Source organism: Danio rerio, chromosome 4 (genome assembly GCF_049306965.1).
Source record: "Danio rerio strain Tuebingen ecotype United States chromosome 4, GRCz12tu, whole genome shotgun sequence".
Lineage (NCBI taxonomy): Eukaryota > Metazoa > Chordata > Actinopteri > Cypriniformes > Danionidae > Danio > Danio rerio.
Window position 1 is genome coordinate 17,244,143 of NC_133179.1, and position 22,568 is coordinate 17,266,710.

Here is a 22,568-nt window from a genome sequence, read left to right on the forward strand (position 1 = left end):
TTGCATCCTCGTGTTCTTGTGAACAGTCATCATCAACTGCCAAAGTTCAGTTCCAATACTCAAGACCGCAAGAACGGAGGACGCGTGAAAGTTCCTAGATGTGTTCTTGAAATCGAAGACGCATCGATGCAGTGCAAAACTCACTTGAGAAGTCCCAGAAGTCATTGTGGCTGAATACGAAGGTGGAAAGTGCAGCATTCAATATAGATTTGTCATTAAAGTTCAGAGATTTAACTTATTTGTCTCAGCAGTTTCCCAGAATGAAATGATGAAAGTAAACATTACCATGAAAATTTTAATAAAGGCATAAACACATTAAGAGTGTTTATATGCTGAAATTTACATAATACAATTTTTTATTTGCATTGTGCAATGTATATTTGTAAGGTTTTTATGCATAGTATATATTGTGAAAAGGGGGAAAACATTAAATAGTTTGAATGCTGTAATGTTTAAATAATTTTCCATTTAAAATGTGTGAAGGGTATGTGACCATCAGGAAGAACCAGGAAGATCACAGCATATCATTTCTCACAGGAAACGTTCTGGGTTCTCGTGGTCTCCCCAGTTTGTTCTTCCGAGGTAACTTGGCAAGACCAGTCTCCACAAAGACGCAAGTCCATTCTTTGCGTTCTTGGAATTTTGAAAGAACCATAGTTTAGCTCCAACCACCTCCAAATCACACCTGCTTAATAGTCTTATATAGTATAGTATAGTATAGTATAGTATAGTATAGTATAGTATAGTATAGTGTAGTATAGTATAGTATAGTAGTCTTGAACAGTTGGAGCAAAACTGTGCAGAGCTGCGACCCTACAGCAATCGAGTTTGAAACCTTTGATCTACATGTTTCCCCTCAACCTGTGCATGTAAAAATCAAAAGTCAGTGGAAAGAATTGCATACAAATCACAGGATTTAAAGCTAGAAAGAAACCCACAGGATTAACAGAGCAGATCTCTCTAAATAGAGGTGCATATAGAGGTGGATGAATGGAAAGAGAGAAAGAGGTGGAGTGAAATGCAGAGCTGGATGAATGGAGAGAATGGATTGATGGTCAGCTAACCTTGAAGGCGATGGAGATGTGCGTGTGAGGCCTAAAGGCAGACTGTGAGAGGACACACAATGAGTTACAACATGATGGACACACAAACACACAACACTCACACACACGGACCGATTCTGTGAGGTGGGAAGACACAAAACTTACACATGTACAGTATTCAGAGGTTTCAATCAGTTTGAAGTTTGAACACCAAGAGAGTCACTTCAGTAGCAAGAAAAAAAGTCACTTCCCAAAGCACAAAAGCCTTATTTTAACTTATTTCTTTAGATTATTTACTGTTTACTAACATTAATATTATAGTTAATATGATCTTTATTTCTTATTTGTAACATAAAAATCTCAGTAAACCCAAAACTGTAAGACAATAAAACATTATAAATGTTGTATTTTTTGCACTGAGAATAAAAGAAAGGAGTGAAATATAAATTAGAATGCTTAAACAGAAGTTATGCCAAGCATTTAGACTAGTAATCATTACATTGTTACTTTCATTCTACTTCCTAATAGATTGAGTTTAACTCATTTCAATGAAGCAGGTGTTCGAAAGAGCCATAAACAAGCTCAAATTTGCAGAAGACAGGATGGGTGATTGTTTCAGTCCCACAGGAAAACTAAATAAAGCAACGTGTATCAGTTTCTGAGCTGAAACTCACGTCGAATGTCATCTCCAGTATGTTTTTGGTGATCTGCAGGATGCCGGAGTCGCCCAGCTCGCCCGACACACACAGCCAGGGGTTGGACGTGGTCATGGCGTTACTCAGCTTCTTGATGGGGATGATCACAGCCCGGTATGGGATCACTTACAATGCGAAAACAACACAAATTAGGTGGAAACTAAACAAAATGTTACACAAAAACAAAGTGAGTTCATGATTAACAATAAAAAATATTGCAAGTTGCTATGTGAAAGTGAAAGCTTGAATAATTTGAGGAAAAAGACGCTATACGCGGAGGTCAGTCTACAACCGTTTACTTCACCATAATAATGGTAAAATTAAAACATAACACGTGACGACACTGGGTTTTTTATACAATGTTCTTAGCACAATTCGTATATATTTCTAGGCATATAATTATCCAGCAACAAAGGTTGCAACACTATGTTTCCGTAGGTAAATAAAATGAAATGAGAAATGTTTAGTTTAAGGATAATTTAATTGGGTAGCTATACATAAACAAAGGAAAATTTAGACCTGTTCAAAAAGATTTAAGACCTGCAACACAACATTTTAGTAGATTTAAAACATTTTAAAGCCTAAGATTTAACTTTTAAGAATGAAGACATTTTAAGACCCCGCAAATACCCTGCAAAAAGTTTGTTACATTAATAAAATTAAATTAAATCCCACATTGTTTACATTATGGCAGTATTCATTGTGCTGCCTATAATCTGAATCTACATTCCCACTATGGTGCTGGTGTGCATATGTATATATGTGTGCGTGTTTCTCCGGGACGTACTTATAGTAGTGAAGACGCTGGTAAAGCAGAAGTAGTCCACAGCATTCAGGCTCAGGAGATGAAAGAGAAACTGCTCTTTCTCCTCTTCACAGCGGAGAAAAGCGTAACGTTTGTAGAGCTTCCTGTGGGAACAGAGCAAAACTTAATAACAGCTGCAGTTTTTTGAAACAGGCCAGAGTGTGTGTACTTGTTTGCATCACTCAGAGGATGTTTTATGGCGAGTCTAGGTGTTTGGGTTGGGTTAAGGCAAAAAAATCCTCAGTTTTAACAACAGTTATCACCATACTTCCCCAGTCAATAGATTACATTAACAATTGCAAAAAAAAATTGTGTTGCATGTTCTCTCAAATGTTTCATTTAAATATGCAAAGACATTATTTCATTCAATACAGTATGTGCTTATATGCACTGATTTTAAGCACAAACATTGACGGACAGAACATGGGATAAAGTCAGGTTCAAAAAAATGTTGACATATTTTGCAAATCTATTTTCATCCCTCCATAATTCAGAACATACCGCTAATTTTTCAAAATTTTAAAGAATAAAATGTTGTATATAATCAAGCAAATTATGTATGGACATATATACCTCTGTAAAAACTTAAATCTATGAAAAAAAAAGAAGTTTGATATGAAGTGATGCTGATGTGGCGATTTAAGTTTTGATGTAGGAGGACAAGCTCATTTTGAGAAAACTGGCTTTAAAAAAAAAATCTACAGACACAAGTTGAAAAAGTGTGAAAAAAGTAGCACTTAAAAGTATATTTCAGATAATTTTCCTTTGCATTAAACTCAAAAAAAAAAAAAAAATGAAAAGCTAAAAAGCCAGAAATGTAATTTTGCAGGTGCACAAAAGTGTGTGGTACATACTTGGTTAAGGCCTGGTTTGACAGCAGCTGTTTGAGGTGCTGGGAAAGCAGTTTTTTCTCCAGAGACAGACGGATCCAGGCACGTGCTCGACCTACATCAGTCTTAATCTCTGCCATGTTCTGGATGTGTCTGAGAAGTCAAAAGAGACACAGAAAGTATGTTTAAGAAATAGAAAAACAATGTGAATTTGAAAGGCCACAAGCCTTTTAAACATTGTGAACATTGTTGGTGTATGTAAACATTTTTAAACATTATCATCTCTTATAAGTTACCAAACTGAATTATTATAAAACCAAACCCCTGTAATACGCCATCAAGTGATAAACAAACCTCATATCCTGTATGACGGACACACGTAATCCAGGAAGACCAACGCTGGACTCGGTTTTCCGTCTTTCCTGGCCATTAGACACTGTGGCGGGATTAAAAAAAACAGGTTTAGTATTCATAACCACAACTTGTGGCTTTCTGTTTATATATGCATATCATTGTGAACAATTACAGCTAAAAAAATGGTTAAATATTTTTTGTCATTAAAACAGTAAATAAAACTAAAAATAACTAGAATGCACTTTTTTTATTTGTTTAATCTTGATCTGGGTAATCTGAGTGTCAACGCGAGTTTTCTGCCTCTGAAAGCTCTCAAAAACAACAAAATTACCATAAGGGAACAGTTTTTTTTATAGAATATTAGTGTTTTAGGGGCCAATCATACCGAACACGCTTATTGTAATGAAAAGCGCCTTTTTTGAATGGTTTTCTAAAGGCTGCAAGCGTTTAGCTCACTGCTTAAGCAATATGTGTTTTTGCCGTTGTGCTCTGTGCACCTGCTGTTGAAAAGAAAAATCATCTCTGAGCAGAAAAAGTGTGATATGTCAGTCACATCTTTTTTCATTGTCCAATCACACAATACAACAAAAAAAATTTTTTTACAATCCAATTTTCTGTAATAATAAAAGAAAAACTCCATGATGGTGTTATCAAGACTTTCAAAAAAAGGAAAAAAATTGTGTGAAAGAAGAGAGAACAACGTCAAATTTACTGTCCTGTCCATAGACGCTGCATTTTAAACAACTTGCAAAAGTGGTAATTAGTTTTTTTGGTAATTTCATGCAAAGATGATATAATACATAAATGAATACATATAAATAAACACACAATTCAAAAGAAACTAATTTCAAAACTAAACCTTTCAAAAATTTAAGATCATGACGAAAGTTAAACACATCATAACAGTCTTGTGAAAAGGGTCCATAGAGATGACGGTTAGGGTTACGAAATAAAACTCACAGTTGTCAACACACAAAAGGCAGTGTAGTGCGCCTCACGTTCTCAGAACAGAAAAGCGCATTCAGTGTGAGAAAATGTTTTGGTAGAAATTTGTGGAAATTATAAATCTTTTACCCGGAGACTCCAACTGCTGTTCGTTTTTCTCTTCTCTCGCCTGGTAATGCAATAAATGAGACCAAAGTGCAGACTTTCCCTGTGAACAAGGATGAAAGCACACAACGACTTTCAGGATTGCGTTGCATGTGTTATAATCTAAATTGCATTTCCATTTGTTTGTGTCTCACCTGTTTAACCTGAAGCCCGTGGCTCCATATTCTCTCCAGCAGGTCACACAGACTGGCTATGAGTGTGTTTTCTTCCAGACCAGTGATGTTTGCCTCTCCGTGACCCAGTTCGACAGCTTCTCTCCCCATTTTCTCCACCAACATGCGCTTGGTCTGAAACACCCATTAAAAACAACATGCCAGACATTTCAATCTTAATTCATCAGACATGAGGATCAGACGAGCAATTAGATTCCTGAATTCTGATACCACTTTTATTGAACAATGGATTTCTATGGCTTGTGAAGTGGTTCACTGGATAAGGCCATAAATAAAGCATTACACAGAGACTGATGAGGCAGATTTACATTTGTATGTACTTTCAAGCTTTTGAATGAATACATGGTAGTGATTTTACTTATTAGCTTACAACCGTCTCCCGTAAGACACTCCACAGTCAGACTGATGATTGTTTAGAACAGAGGAATAACTATTTAAGGACGTAAATATTATTTAAACAGAACAATAAAAACTACTGTATAAAGAATCAATATCTAAGAATATATATAAGAAAATTCTACTTAAAAAAACAATAGTAAGGCTGAGGAAAAAGGTAGGACTTTACCATTTAAATTAGTAAAAAATTCTGAAAACAAAAATTTTTTTTTTTCATTGCAAAATGTCATCACACCAGGTAAATATGCTTGAAGAAAACACACAAATTCACTTATAAGCTATATAATTATATATAGTATATAAACATAGTATACAAGTAAGTATATAAGCATATCAAAGTCATCTTCACCTTCATCTTGCATTCCTTCAGTAAACCCTCCACAAACTTCCAGTTGGTCTGTGCGATGACGGCAGGGGACAAGTCTGATAATTTGGGTTGTCGCAGGTTCTTCCCCAGGTTACGAGCCTCCTGCATGTACTTCTAAACAGAAAGATCAACACACAAATATGTGAGAGACCAAACACATTTAGAAAGACTGAAATACACCTAAGTTTGAATCAAGTAACTGGTGGAAAAATTGCTTTATTTTAACAGGATAGTTCACCATTGACTGGCATTGTGTTTTCTGTCCATACAATGGAAGTCAATGGGAACCTAAACTTTTTCCATCTTAAAGAAGTAATACAGTCACACAGTTATGGAATGATAACAGAACATACCTTTTGGGATGACTATCCATTTAAAAGGGATAATTCAGAGCAAAATAAGCAGATGATTTATTTTTTTTGTGTGTGTGATTGCTGTCACTAAGTTTAAAATATTTGCTTTGTATTAAAGAGATAGTTGACTCAAAATTAAATGAAATTAAGCCAAACATCTTTCATTCCCATTGACTTTTATTGCACTCTCTGTCCAAACAATGAACGTCAATGGGAACCAAAACTACTTTGTAACCAAAACTCTTCGAAACAGAAATAAAGTCAAACACCTATGGAATAATGACAGAATTTTCCATGGTGGACTATCCTTTTAACAAGATAACTTGGGAGTGCAAAAAAAGGATTGCTAAAGCAGAGGATTCATATTGTTTTAAGGGTCTTGTGCGACTTGGGATTTCTGAGTGACTAGGCTGGTAGGTGCTCACTAGTTCTGAAGTATTTGCTTCGAATTAAAGGGGCAATTCACCCAAAATAAATGAATTTGACTATGTTTTTCGGTCCCTACAATTAGAAATCAACAGGAGCAAAATTTTTGGGTTGGTTACATTCTACAATATGCATGAATACAATATGGATTGTTCTGAAAGAGAAATAAAGATATACAAGTATTGCAAGATGACAGAACCTGCATTTTTGGGTGCACTATCCCTTTAAATTGAGGGTTAAGAATAATAGAGGATTTATTTGGATGTGAAGTCTTGTGGGGCTTGTGATTGTTAAGTGACTGCTGGTAAGCATTAGCTACTTTTAAAATATTTGCTTTGCATTAAAGTTACACTCAAAATGAAACTAAACATCCCCTGTTTCCATTCATTGGGAGTCAATAGAAACCAAAGTTGGTTATCAGCAGTCTTAAAAAAAACCTTTTTTGTATTGAATGATTATATAATTTCCATTTTTTGGGCTGGACCATCGCTTTAACAAGATACTTAGGAGGACAACAAGGGCTTAAAAGTAATAAATGGAAAGCAAATTACATTTTGTCACCTTAGAATTATAATCATAATATTATAATTATAATTTATCTGCATTCTGAATGATTTTGAGATATTGAGCTTCAAACTGTTGTCTGTAACATTTGTTTTAAAATAAAAAGTCTTGAAATGTAAACAACTTATAAAAAACATCCCATAATGTAAATAAGTTGTCATTTAATAAGAATATGTCAATAACTCAATCTTGACAAAAATGCCAGATAAAACACCTTATAATTTTAAGGTGCCGATTTGTCTCCTCCCGATTTTGGCTGATTCGAAAATGGTCCGATCCGTGACTAAAAAGTCAGTGCCATAAAAAGGGATGGCTAAAGCAGAGGATTTATTTTGTTTTAAGGGTCATGTGGGATTTGTGATTGCTGAGGGACTAGGCTGGTAGGTGCTCACATGTTTAAAAGTATTTGCTTTGAATTAAAGAGATAATTCACCCAAAATGAATGAATTTCATTGTCTCTTCCCATCCATATAAATAGAAATCAACAGGAAAACAAAACTTTTTGGTTGATTACATTCTACAATATAGAATTTTTATGTTCTGAAGAAGAAATAAAGCCATAGAAGTATTGAAATATGACAAAACATCCATTTTTAGGTGCACTACTCCTTCAACAAGCTAAATTGAGGTACAAGAGTTGATAATAAATAGAGGATGTGTCTTATTTGAATGTGTCTTATGGAAGGATTTATTTGAATGAGTCTTGTGGAGGGGTTCTTGAGTGGCTAGGGTGGGAAGCGCTCACTATTTTAAAAATATTTGCTTTGTATTAAAGTTACACTCAAAATGAAACAAAATAAAACCAAACATCCTCTGTTTCCATTCAGTGCAGAACAATGGGAACCAAAACTGTTTGGTTATAAGCATTCTTCAAAATAACTTTTTTTTTATGTGTAAATGATTACAATAATTCAAACAAGTACTGAATTACCATTTTTGGGGGTGAACTATCCCTTTAACAAGCTACCTTGGGGGACAACAAGGGGTTGAAAGTGAAGCGGAGGATTTATTTTTGCTTTTTGGTCGTGTGGGATTTGTAATTGTGGAGTGACTAGGCTGGTAAGCGCTCCCTACTGAAACTTTATAAGAGCATGTGGGGGGAGAATCCAGGGCAGGTTTTGAGTTCAGAGGTCACTGGGTTTCAGCAATCTGGACGCTGGGGAGGAGTTTGTTAAGGGCGTGTTAGGAATGTTTGAAGTCGGTCATACAAAACGGCAGGCCTCCACATACCAGACAGCAGGCCGAGAAGGACTTTTTAGGTGGTTTAACAGGCGGGGGTGGCGCCTTATCCCACTCCCAGAAAGCCATAGAGTTCTGCAGGAGCAAACACCCCTCCACCTGTTGCGAGGTGGTACGACCCACACCCCACAGCATCCCAACGAAAAACACACACACAGACAGGGTGAAGAAACAATAGAAAAGAAAAATGCAGCATGCTAATGAACGCCAGGCAGTCAGACAAGATAAGACAAGCAAGAAGTTAAAGAAAATGGAGACAAATGAAGAAATGAAAACAGGCAGATTGCTTTGCACAGAGTATGATTCATCAGGAGACATTTACATGAAATTTGACTTGTAAATCAGTTATAGGCCTAAAGACTACTGCTGTGAGTCAGACTGAATGATGTGAAAAGAGCTGAATGATTATGAAGAACAATGTTATGGAGAATAATACACATATACACAAGTTTGGTGTAAAATATTGTTTTGGTCCAATTTGTTATGTTATTTTTGATACAAAACTATAATATAATATAATATAATATAATATAATATAATATAATATAATATAATATAATATAATATAATATAATATAATATAATATAATATAATATAATTTAATATAATATAATATAATATAATATAATATAATATAATATAATATAATGTAAATTAATATAATAAAATATAATACTATAACTAGACACACAAAATTTGGTCATAATTCAAATTTCAAGCATTTCTAGTATTTACATTTATGAAATTTCACTAGTCAGCCAATATTTTTTTTTTACTATTTCCACTTTATTTTAATCACTAATATTTCTTAAAATAGTTTTTATTTAAAATTAACTATAACAAGATTCCTATTCATTTCAATGGCATATAAAATATTGACTGTCACAGGTTCTCCATTTAAGCTCCTCAGAAAGAGAGAGAATTTTGAGTTTATTGCCGTATCAGCTTCTCCTAGCTATGTCATGGCAAAAAAAAAAAAAAAACAGATCCAGTTTAAAAACACCACTTTTTTTATAATTATAAAAATATTCTAACATTCAATAAATAATACACAAGATAAGATACATAAATAATAATAATAATAATAATAATAATAATAATGATAATAATCTAAAACAGTTTTACATTTACATTTAAAAATATTTCATTTAAAGTCTCTCCAGAGAAACAACGTTGTTTGATAACATTAAAAATAGGGCATTCCACAAGTATATGATCTCTGTTTGATCTCTGTTGCAATATTGACATTTTGGAGGCTCTTTTCCCTTTGAGTAAATGTTTTGAGTCTCTTGTGTCCAATACGACATCTTCTATAAACAATCTCATCATGTCTTAAGTTAGGATTTTTTTCCTATGAATTCAAAACAATTATTTTCTGAGCACTGATCCCATTGCTATTTGTTAAGAATGTAGCCTTTTATAAGTAGCTTTAAATGCGAAGGTGAGATTTTGTACACCTTTATCTTTCCTGTTTGGACTGTTTTTGTCAGCTTTGTCGGCTTGTTCATTTTCAAATAGTCCAGCAATTCCTGGGATCCAGCAGAAAACTATATTATAATTTTTTCTGTAGTTCATTCAATTTGATGCTCCAGTTTAAAAGAATTCAATGTTTGTAGAAAAGATTTGGAGCCAAATAAAATAGTTTTCTTCGGCATTTTCAATTTGTTGCACAGGCAAAAATAGAGCTTTAAGGTCCACAGAAGAAAGTTAACTTAGGGGTTTGTATTAATATTGAAGGTCAGTAATGGATGGCAGAATAATTTCCATATGAACTCTGTTAATCAACATCAATTTTATCCACTGCCTGACAAATGAGTCTCAGTGAAAGCACTAGTCAAAAAGAGCAAAAGTAAGTAAAAAGACTCAAGCTGGGAGCAAATCAAAGGCTGCACACAGAACAGGATGAAAAGAAAGAAGAAGATGAGATGAAGAAAAAGAAACGCCGCCTTCTCACCTCTTTGAGTTCATTGTCCAGCACCAGATGTTCATTCTGCTGCCTGTGTCGTTCCACTCTGCGCTGAGTCGAACATGTGCGATTTGACCACCTAATAAAAAAAGAGGATTTAAATGTCATCGCACATACATTTAAAGGTTACTCATTTAGTATAACAGGTTTACATGCATCTACAAATCAAAAACTCTTTAATTTTGATAATATTCATTGAATATTCAGCTTTATAATTCAAAATGTCTGAAATGATTCATTCAAGATCTTCTCTTTTTACTCCCTGGTTTCCTAGAGCCTACTCTGCTCTCATTGGTCAGATTAAGCCATAGTCTGTTATTATTAGACTTTAACTTACAGAGCATGTCAGAAACTAATCGCACATTAGCATATCAGAATTGTGACTTCATAGACTTGCTTCACTGCACTCTTTACAAAAGTGTAATATCAGAAAATAATACATAATTACTTATAAGAATAAAGCAAGACGCTGTATATGTCTCTGGTGACTTGTTTGTTCCATTCTTTACGTGTTAAATACTTATGTAAAATCAAAAAATTATTAAAACAAAAGAAAAAAAAACTATTACTAAATGTTGCATGTGACCCAAAATAAAATGCAAAAGCTTGTTTAGTATTGACGCTGAAGTGTTAAATTTACCACTGTATGGTCAATGTCTCTTGAAAGTGTCTTGTGTAATAAAGAGGACTCACTTGTTGCTGGTGGGCCCAGAGGCTAACACATCTGCCTGCAGTTTGGGGAAAAAGCCCTGCTGGTATTTTCCCTGGCCAATCTTCATATCCAGCAGGTGAGGATGGATGGCCGTGTGGTCGATCTTTCTCAGCCGCTGCTCAATAGCCTGGGCTGGAGACCAGAAAACAAAGCTCAGGTGAGAATTTTTAATGTTTTTATTTCTTTTTATTGGTTTGAAGACACATGCTACTTTAGACTCTTTGATATAAACAAACCAAGCAACCAAGCAGAGGAATTTATTCACAAATATGCTTAGAAAAAAATACATAAACCATAAACCAAAGATTATAAAAATAAGCATAAATTGCATTATTTATAATACAATGCACTGTTAAAGTTTTTTTTAATTATAACAAAAAAACTCTATATTAATACTTAATATTATTGTTATCATTTTTAAGGATTATTTAAATTTATAATATTTATCAATTGTATTACAAGCCTAATAGATCCCTCAGATCATTAGGTTCAAGTAAATTAGAAATTCCATGAGTTTATTTAAAGCAGGGTGAATCCGCTTTCAGTCACTGCGCCCCGCTCTGCTTGAATCTGCTTCCAGAAATGATCAGATGTGCTCAACATTAGGTACATTCAAACCAAGACTGAAAACACATCTGTTTAGCTCTGCGTTTACTGAATGAGCATTGTACTACGTCTGACAGGTCGCACTATTATGACTCTTTTTCATTCCTTTAAAACAAGTTTTTACCCATTTTAATCTGTTTTGATTTGTTTAATCATTTTAAATTCTTTGAATCTTTTATATATTCTTGTTTCTTTTATTCCCGTTTATGTAGAGCCCTTTGAATTACCATTGTGTATGAAATGTACTATATAAATAAACTTCCTTTTCCTATTATTTAATTATAATTTGTATTATTAAAAATATATTAGCAACAAACAATAACACTGTTTTATTAATAGTATTATTATTATTATCATCATTTTAGTTTTTATGATTGTTATTTTTAAGATGACTACTACGACTAAAATAATAATAGATTTATTTTTAAAAGTATGCTATTATTATTATTGTTGTTGGTCACACTTTATTTTAAGTAATAATTTCTTCGCTTTTAACAAACCACACTCACAAAATGTCCTTTGCTGTTTGTTTAAACTACTTATTAAAATGAGCTTACACAACACAATTCTTGAATTTTTTTTTCAATTAAATTGTTTCATCTTCAATCCACTTAAATCTGTCGAGAATAACAAGTTAACTTAATTTCTTTATGTTGCACCAACACGAATCGATTATGTGAACCCAGCATTTTTTACTGCGAGTAAAGAATTTTAGCTTAATAAACTTCTAATTTGCTGCCGATTAATAGTTATTAAATTAGTAGTTGGGTTTAGGTATTGGGTGAGTTAAGGATGTAAAATAAGATCATAAGAGCAAATGAACAGTTAATATTTTAATTATAGGCAGCTAATAATACAATAATAGTAAATGGTGTGAATTGTTACTTTTAAAAAAAAGTATTTAGAGTAATGAAGTTTGCCCTGCACATTTGCGGTTTCTAAAGAAACTTTTTTGGTGCATTAATCTCATCAATATTATTGTTTAAAAAGGTAATGATTCGGATTCATCAAGTAATTGCTTTGTATTGTGTGCACACTGAGGAAGGCATTGTGCCAAAACGTTTGTGTTTTTACATCACACGAAGAATGTAAAAATAAAAACAGTACGAAGCAATTACTTAAGTGCGAATCATTACCTTTTTTAAAAAAAAATTTACCATTATTTTTGTAGTAGTAGTAAGGAAAGTAAGCCTAATGGTAACATACTTTTGAATGTTAAAAATGCTAAGCAGTTAAGAAATTCTACATAACACTGCCACTTTCACAAAGCCTTTTCTCATTTACTGAATATGTTAGTAATCCTCCGCATGGCATCTGTGGGCATTGTGCCATTTCAGAAGCACATTTTGAGCCAGAACAGCATCATCCATCTCTCAATAGCGACCTTCGGTGCGACAGGAGGTTATTGACCTAACAATAACACTGAGCGCTTAGCAAGCAGACGCTCACTTAACAATGCAGGCTTCCCAAGATGCCACGGCGCAGCAGCAGCAGTCGGCCGCTCTTTTCTTTTCAACATTTGACAGCGCCGCATTCATAAGACTCTCCAGCTTCTCTCCTCGTTGGTTTCCTCTTGAACTGTCACTCTCCATCATCATCATCGTCTCCGCACAGAAGCAGGAGAGTTTTATTTTCTGCGGGCTCCATTAAAATGAAATGCACAATTTGCAGCGACAGAGCGACGGCTGGGGAAATAATCACCGGTCCAGGAGAAGAATGATGAAAGCGCTGTGCTGGAGATGTGATTGCGCAAAACTCACCAAGGCATAAAATGAGGAGAAATTTCCAATGCAGGAGAACAAATTGAGTTCTGTTTATAGAGACTCAAACACCACCGAACACAATAAAAACCACAGAACATTAAATAATCGAAAAAATGTATATAAATCAAGGTGAAATGGCAACACAAATTTGTCTTACGCAATATATAGCTTACATTGGTTTAAATGTTTCACTGTTGATCATTTTGTTCACATTTAACAGAAGTACTAAACTTAAAGACATTTTTAATCTTACAGAGGATTTCGGTTAGTTTTTGTGAACATCGTATTAGATAAAAATGAAAGTTTCAAGACAATATTGTTTTATTAGATGTTTTAATTATTATGTTTATTAGATTATTACACTGTTAAACCCAACTGTCAACTTTATCAAATGAAATGAGTGTAGTTAACTCAAAATTGACTGAAATTTAATTCTACTCATTTGAAGTGAGATTTGAACTCAGTGTTGAAGGTAATGAGTTAATTAAATACCTCATTACATCAACATAAGTGGAGTAAGTTCACAGTACACATCCAGATTAGTTTTTTAACTGAAATTGTTTGTTGCAATCGGTTTCCTCAAACGGTTGAAGTTGCCTTAACTTTGGGTTTTACTGTGCTCAAATTGCTTCGTTTGCTCAAATGGATTAAGTTCACAGTAATCATTAGGATTAGTTTTTGAACTAAAATGGTTTGCTGCAATTGGTTTCCTTAAACGGTTTGAATTACTAACATTTTGGTTTTACAGTGCAGATTTTGTTTCTATTATTATGATTAATATTATTTAGTTGTAGTTTTATTTTTTTTTTCAGAAATGATTTTATGCAAACGTTCTTGTTAACAAGTTAACCTTTTGAACATGCCAAAAATAATGTAATGTTACTCATTTCATCACGCATTTTGCGTTTCATTAAACAGAAGAGACTTTTCCAAAAACGTAGAGACTTAAAACCGTAGTGTATATTCAACTAACATCTGATATTCAAAATTTAAAAAATAAACAGATCATTAGATCATAAAAAACTCTCCCTATGTTAAAAATTCATAACAAGCCATCAATATATATTTCAAATACGTATCCTTAGAAAAAAGGAATGCAAAATCAGAAAAGTATAAACAAATAAATTTTGATCATTGAAAAAAATGAAACAATTTCTGAACCATTTTTTTTTTTTTTTTGTTCCATCTTCCTGACCTGATACTTTTGGGCCAAAGAGTCATTATTTGACCAGAGAGACCATGTTGAGCAGTGTTTCAAAGTAGAAAACACATTAAACTATATAACACTCAATCAAACACATATTTTAACTTTAATGCTTCATTCACATGCTTCTCATTAACTTTAAATGGAGTGGCGTCAAGTATTACTAAAGTGAATTGTGAATTACGCCAATCAGATTGCTTTATCGAAGTATACTAGTAGTGCAGATGCTATCCAATCTCATTCGTGGAATACCAGAGAATAGTTGTACGCAAAAATGAAGGAAAAGATTATTATTGAGATTATCACTGTATTTTATGATCAATCTTTATATCTAGCCAGGAAAAATGTGGCAGGAGCGGCTGGTTAATATGGAGTGTACAGTGATATGTGAGCTGACGTCATAACATAGTGATGAGAGCCAGTTTCAGACACGAGCATTAATCGTTAATCCCACTGTCCATGTGAAACCAAAAATTTTCAGAGCACTCTTCTGACTGTTGCTTACCTGATTCTTTGAGGAAAGTGCATTTCTGGTAAACAGATGAGCGTAAACTGGGTGCACGGACATTGTAGAGTCTGGCTTTCTCAATGCGTCCATCAAAGACCCGAAGGAGAGGCTCTTTTTCCTCCCACTGAGACATGATCTTGTTGTCGATGAAGGTGGCAAACATTTGGGTTTCGATGAAATGAGACAGAAAGGGCAGGTATGGCTCCGGCTGGTCCGAAAGAAACGAGGCCTGGGAATGAAACAGATTGGAGAAAATGAATGTAGCATTACATTTTTGAAGAAAACCTTGGTAAAAGAGCAATAAAAAGTGACAAAATATAGAAAATCTGATTTTTTTGTGCATCTTTAAAGTCAGCAGGAGTTGAAATTGGGATAGTCTTAATATGACATTCTATAGAAAACTTTAAGAGGTCATTGAGAAATTCTCTGTTTCTCTGAACTTACATTTTATATACATTTATACATGTATGCTTGAGTAAAATACTTTGTTTTTTTGTAAACTACTGATCACATTTCGTCCTAATCTAAGATGGTAAAATTTCTGTCATTTAAAAACATAAAAAGACAAATGGTGAAAATTAAAAAGCTGCCATGTTTTCATGTTTAGATTCATTATTGGTCCCAGTAGCGTGACTTTGTTGCAAGATTAAACAACTTTTTAAAGACTTTAATAATACTAATATCTTAACTTTAGAAGAGTAAAGAAATCAAAATTTGCTGGAATAATTAAACACAGTAAATACAAAACATTTCTTATTTTAACGAGTTGTCAGTTTTTGAAAATGTTCTAAAAATGTTGTCTTTTGACAAGTTTAACGTTGTTAAATGTATATTTATTATGATAAGCGTTCAACCTTTCATGCCTATTAATAAATATTATGTCCACTCACACTTTCGTCTGTAAATAGTTTTTGTGTAAATGGAAGATTATGTAAAGGGATATACAAGTTGCTGTTATATTGCATGTATATATAAATTACTTAGATAGTTTGTTGGTGATTGGATGGGTTTAAGCCTAATTGGGTCATTACTTGGATAATGTTTAAAATTATGACCTGTTTAAAATGATTTAAAGCCTACAACACAATATTTCTGTGAATTTAAGACTTTTTAAGGCCTAAAATGTTTTTTTATTATTATTTAAGACATTTTAAGACCCCGCAGACAACATTTTAATTTGAAATGTGTGTTTTTTCTGCAATATAATTCAACTAAATTCAAATCACTTTATTTGTACCAGTGGGGAACTTCAGAGTGTATGAAGGTAGTTTATAATGCTCACATTATAAATAATAATAATAAAAACACTGACACAAACACATCTTGCACCAGGTATAAAAAGTGCATAACAACCTTGTTACCTTGTCAAAGTTGTGCATTTGCTCTCTGTTGGTCAGCCAAGACTCCAAATCTGGCGAGTTCTGAATCACAAACGACTCGTAGTCTGCAAACATCGTTGCGAAGCGTGCGGCGAACACCTCCCTCAGCTGAACGTTCAGTTTAGCATTCCTCAGCTCCTCTTCCTCAACAGGAGACCTTCCTCCAACACCTTCATCCCCCTTCTGTCCCGCTGCCAGCGCCTCCAGACGGGCCACTTTCACCCCAGTCCTCTTGGCCAAAGCCTGCAGGCGCTCCAGCGTCGGGTTGCCCTGCAGGAGCTCCAGCACATCCAGCGCTTCTCCACCGAGGTTGCCGTTCGTCTTATCGTCCACCAACTCTCTCAACGAAGTGCTCTTGAGCTCCTTCTCCAGCACAGAGGTCTGCAAGCTCATCACGGCCGGTTCAGGAGAGCTGCTACCCCCTTCGGGAGACTGGCCAAAACTGAGCAGCACCTCGCTCAGCTCCTGGATGAACTCACTCCTGTTGGGAAACTGAGGGAAGTCTTCCGGAAGCTCGATGCAGTGGTTGTCGATGTCTACGAAACACAGGTTTGCCTGGAGGAGAGAAAGGTGACCTGCAAGTTAACATTTAAGCTATATTTTAGGATGTTTTTATTTATTTATTTTGAGGATATTTGACTAATTGCACTATATATGAAAGTGCTGTATGCAAAACCGATTGTTGTCTGTGTATGATAAGATCAAATAAATGTCCCTAAGTAGATTAATGCAAAGATTATATTTAAATCCCTGTCTTCATCTGTGAAAACCAGAGCACACATCCAAAACAAAATACAAATGTCTGCTTGGAAATAACAGTATTGAAACACACAGTGACCCAAAGCTGCAATACCAGCTGTACTGACCTAATAACTAAAGCCAGTCTCTGGAATTGGGTTAAATCAATCCAGCGGATCATTAGAAATCTCGCAGTATTTTAGTCACATGCAGTGCAGCTCATGCAGTCGAAATGTCCTCGAGTGAGTGTGCGCGCGCTTGACCTTGTTGCTGTAAAAATAAATCAGTCAAGCAGAGACGTCCGTTCTGTCAGGACACAACGCTGACAGCCTGTCAGAGAGAAGCATTCAGGCCAGTGTGTGTGTCTGACATGGCTAAATAAGAATACTATACTTTTTTCTTGCATTTGAAAGGATGGCTCACACAAATGTGAAAATGTACTGTTATTTTACTCACACTCCGGCCATTCAGGATTTAAATACTATGAGTCAAAGAAAAAAAAACTAAATTATTACCTGTTCTCATAATTTGAGGTCTTGAAGCAAAATTACCAGTACATGCAAGAAAGACATTATTTTAACCTGACATTATGAACATTATTTACAACAATAGCAGTTCCAGATAGATCATTTAACTTCATAAGACATCATACCTTTTGGGTATTACTTAGCTGGTAATTAGGAATTTATCCGAGTAAAATCTGATTCAATGCTAATTCATGCTAACAACATGTTAAAACAGCGGTGTGTCCCAAAATGTTAGGTACATGCTCACACCATCTAAAACATGTAAACAACCTACTAATGTATCCTAATAACCTGTAAAACATACTAAAGGCACCGCAATATTAGTTTTCAGATTGATCATTTAACTTCATAAGGTATTAGTTACAGTAGCTGCTAATTAAGATTTTATGTGGGTAAAATCTAATTCAATGCCAATGAAGCAATGCCTACTCATGCTAACAACATGTTAAAACAGCCGTGTGTCCCAAAATGTTAGAGACATGCTCTCATCCAATTTTTTGTCAGCATAATGCTAAAACATGTACACAACCTACTAATTTTTCTAATAGCATGTTACAACATGCTAAAAGCTATACTAATAGGGTATATGCCGAGCTAGTGTTTTTCCTATACTGATAAACTTCCGGTGAGCTGTTATTGTGAACTTTTTTCCGTTTTATACGGTTCCTTTTGCAGTTTCGATGTTGTAATGTCATTAAAATACATTCAGTTAAATAAACTTTGGCATTTATTTAGTTGCTTAAGCGAAAAACGAGACAAAAAGCAGTTTACTCGCATGCACCCGTCAGAATCGGCAGGCTAGCGCAGAAGCTCCATTGAATATACTGGGGTAAAACAAATGCTCATATTATAAAGACATGGCGGGGGAACATGTAATTTAATGCAGTGCTTCTTGTACAATCTGAGACCCACTTTAAATCGGATATCACTCAGCTAGTAGAGATCGCTGATTTTTAAAGAAAACAGACCCTAAACGCACCGATTTTGCATTGGCATTCAGTTCGCCGGAAGCGCTTAACCCAGGTTAATGGCAAATTAGAAGTCATATTAGCATGCTTCGGCATATACCCTATATTAGCTTTCAGATTGATCATTTAGCTTCATAAGACCTCATGTACAGTAATACCTTTCGGGTATTATTTAGCAGGTAATTAAGTTTTTTATTTTGTGGGAAGCAGTTGACCTGCATTGTGTGAAGGCTTCTGTGCTAGCAAAAAATGCTAATATCTGCTAACAACATATTAAAACAGCCGTGCGTCCCAAAATGTTAAAGACATGCTCAAAGCATCCAATGTTCTGTTAGAATAATACTACAATATGTTAACAACCTACTGATACATCCTACTAATATGTTAAATCAGGCCACGAGCACATCAATTCATGCTAGCTTTCTGAAAAACTGTAGAAAACATGTTGATAGCATGTTGATTCATGCTAAAACGTTATTATAGCTATGTTTTTATGTTACAATCATGTTAGCAATGTGATAAAATATAATCAAAATGTGGAAAAAAAACTTGTTACCAATGTAATATACCAACCAGCTAATTCACCCTAATGTCATGAACATTCAAAAAGCATACAACTTGTTGGTAACAACATGATATGATAATGTTCAGCCTCTTGGGCACTGTTTTACTTCATAAGACCTAAATGTGTGTACACACAAAATCTAATATGGGTGTACGTGAATTAAATCGCACAGTTGACACTTCTGCTTATAAATAAATGTAAACGTGAGCTGTTGATGGACATCTAGACTTGATTGTGCTGTATAAATGCTGCACATTTAATACCAACGTTCACATTCGGAGGAATCCAGTTACTGACGAAAACAACAGACAGGAGCTGGAGCATAATAATTTAACTGAATGTCACTGCTACCCATCCTCAGAGTGCAGTTACACAAGGACATCTCAGAAAACCTCAAGTGATTTCGAAGGAAGGACAAAGAACTGATTGTGAAAAGAGCAGCATTTTAGCAGAATCCAGCCTCGAGAGACAACTTTATGGAAATGGCAATTCCAGAATTCACTGCGACAAGGTCAGCAGAAAGACTTCAAGATGGTGGACGATGCATTTGTTATTTTACCCAAGAGTGGTGTTGTGGATTTTGCATTTTAATAATATTTTGGAATATTACGCTGTTATCTTAGCAACATGTTAACAGAAACCATAATCTGAATCAACTGTAGTCTACACATTCTATATCATACACTTCTAATCTATCTAGAACATGAAAAACATGCTAGAAACATGCAAGACATGCTAATATATGATCATGTAAATTAATGCTAAATCATGTTAACTTGCTAACTGAGCCAGTTGATTATAACAATGTTAAATATGCTAGATTCAGACTTACAGCAGGCTAAATTATAAAAGACTTGTGCCAAACATGCTATAAACATGATAGTAACATGCTTATTAATGTTAAAAAATGTTCCTAGCCATGTTACAACTTGTTATAAACATGCTTACAGCATGCTACTCCATACTTCAACATGTTGTTAAAATATGATAACCTGCTAATTCACGCTAAAATGTAAAACATGTTAAAAAATCCTAGAAACATGCTAATTCATGATAGTCTTGTATCAAACATGCTACAAACAGGATAGTAACATACTAATTAATGTTTATAAAATGTTAAATTATTTAGATATGTTACATGTTAAAAACTGCATGCTACGTCATGCTAACCTATTTTAAAAAACCGGCTACTTCACCATAGCGTAAAACATGGCAGAAAAAACACTAGAAGCATAAAAATGCATGCTAATTTTGTGTTAAACATGCTAGAAACACAATAATAATGTTAAGTCATGTTAATAGCCTGCTAAAACATCTTAGCTATGTTACTACATGTCAGAAACAAGCTAACAGCAAGCTACATTACGCCAACCTATTGTTAAAATATGGTAACATGGTGAAACATGGTAGAAAAAGATGAGCAACATGCTAATTGATGTTATTTTTTGAGTTAAACATGTTAGTCTTTGCATTGAACATGTCTTTGCATTGTGGTACATCTTTAAAACATGTTAAAACTATGTAACAAAATGCTAGCAATGTTATAAAATATGCTAACAAGATGCAATACCCTCCTTCTCCAAATAAAATCAAACATCGCAAATCAAAACACAAAAGTCTTGCAGTAAACTGGAAACCCATGTAGTAGCTCCAAAATTAGTCTCTTCCCTCTTCCCCTGTTTCCCCTTCAATCTCTTTCCTGTTGTCTATTTTTCTGGGTCAGAGCGACTTCAAAGAAAATGCACAGCAGAGAATCTGCATATGGGGTTTACGGAAAATGGGATTTAGGGATGAGGATGTGGGAAGCCTTGCAGCACCAGACAGATACACCATGAATAATTAACCTCTGCTAATAATTCAGATACAACTCAACACAAAAAGACACAATATCTCACACTAATGACAACATGGAAGGACTGAACTCCTGTGTTGTGCTAAAAAAAAATGAATCAAGGAGTTTAAAAGAAGAGTCTCAGGCTATTTTCAGCAAGGCCTCCAGTGCATTTTAAAGGCATAGAGGTTGATTTATTGAAACGTCTCACTAACGGATTCATGGATGTGTATTGGTGGGACGGAGATTGTGAGTGTGTTTTGAGTAGTGTTTTTACCTCTTGAGGCAGCTCTAGTTTGGAGCGGTCAGTGCCCTCTTTAGATTGAAGCCCCATGAGGTATGGGACAGGGGCGTCTAGAAAGTGCAGGAGTGAAGCAGGGAGAATCGGGACATACACGTGCTGCCACTGGAAAGGGAAGAGCAATGTTGTGATGCCCTCCGCAACCACCATGAGCCGCTGGTAGTCTAAATAAACATGTGATTTAAAAAAAGTCAATTTATTTATAGTTTTTTTTTTTTTAATAAAATAAAAAGTAAAAATTTTAATACAAAAATGTATTAAAAAATTTAATTTATTTAAATGAAAAAGTAGAAATAAAAAAGTAATAATTAATTAAAAAACAAATAAATAAAATAAAAATAAGATACAATGAAATAAAATAAACTAGAAAATAAAATGTTTGAGTTTTCCATTTCAATTTTACATAACCAAATTTTATTTACCAAAATATATAAAAAGTTAAATAAAATTAAGTAAAATAAAAGTAAAATAAAATACAGTAAAATAGAGCAAAATAAAATAAAATAAAATATATTATAGTAAAATATATTTTGCATTTCAAAAAAACGAAGAAATAAATAATAGAGGGGACGTAAAAATCTACAATAAAACAAAAACACTACATAAAAATATAGATATTAAAAGAAATTATGAAAAGGAAAAAAAGTATAATAAAACTGTAATAGTAATAATAATAATATTATTTATTAATAATAATAATATTAATAATACAAAAAAATAATAAAAGACATGAATCTAAGTAAATAATAAAAAACAATAAATGACCTAACTAATTAAAAACAGTAGTAGTAGTAAAACAGTAGAAGTAGTAGTAATAATAATAATAACAACAACAACAACAACAACAACAACAACAACAACAACAACAACAACAACAACAACAACAACAACAACAACAACAACAACAGTAATATGAATAATAATAATAATAATAATAATAAAAGTAATAATAATAATAATGTGATTAATGATAATAATAATGCTATTAATAATAATAATAATAATAATAATAATAAATAAAAAATAAGTAAAATAAATATTCATTGTTAAAATTTTAAAAAGAATAATTATCATCTATTTTTTTTAGCTAACATAATTTAATCACAGTCTGCCAACACATCTATAAAGGTTAGACTATCATAAC

At 33.8% G+C, this 22,568-nt stretch overlaps 1 protein-coding gene across 8 annotated transcripts in view; it reads right to left on the reverse strand.

Annotated features, from left to right (window-relative positions):
- dennd5b (DENN/MADD domain containing 5B) overlaps window positions 1–22,568 on the reverse strand; it is a 57,462-nt gene that overhangs the window by 6,366 nt on the left and 28,528 nt on the right. For 2 of the 8 annotated variants that reach the window (XM_068219521.1, XM_068219519.1), the window contains 14 exons: window positions 21,401–21,588; window positions 16,477–17,049; window positions 15,113–15,344; window positions 11,016–11,166; window positions 10,311–10,401; window positions 8,347–8,454; window positions 5,756–5,887; window positions 4,972–5,124; window positions 4,802–4,880; window positions 3,728–3,809; window positions 3,398–3,526; window positions 2,526–2,647; window positions 1,718–1,863; window positions 1,065–1,106 (listed from right to left, as the gene is read on the reverse strand). In XM_068219521.1, the coding sequence (XP_068075622.1) occupies window positions 1,065–1,106; window positions 1,718–1,863; window positions 2,526–2,647; window positions 3,398–3,526; window positions 3,728–3,809; window positions 4,802–4,880; window positions 4,972–5,124; window positions 5,756–5,887; window positions 8,347–8,454; window positions 10,311–10,401; window positions 11,016–11,166; window positions 15,113–15,344; window positions 16,477–17,049; window positions 21,401–21,588 (2,228 nt within the window). 8 annotated transcript variants of the gene reach the window in all.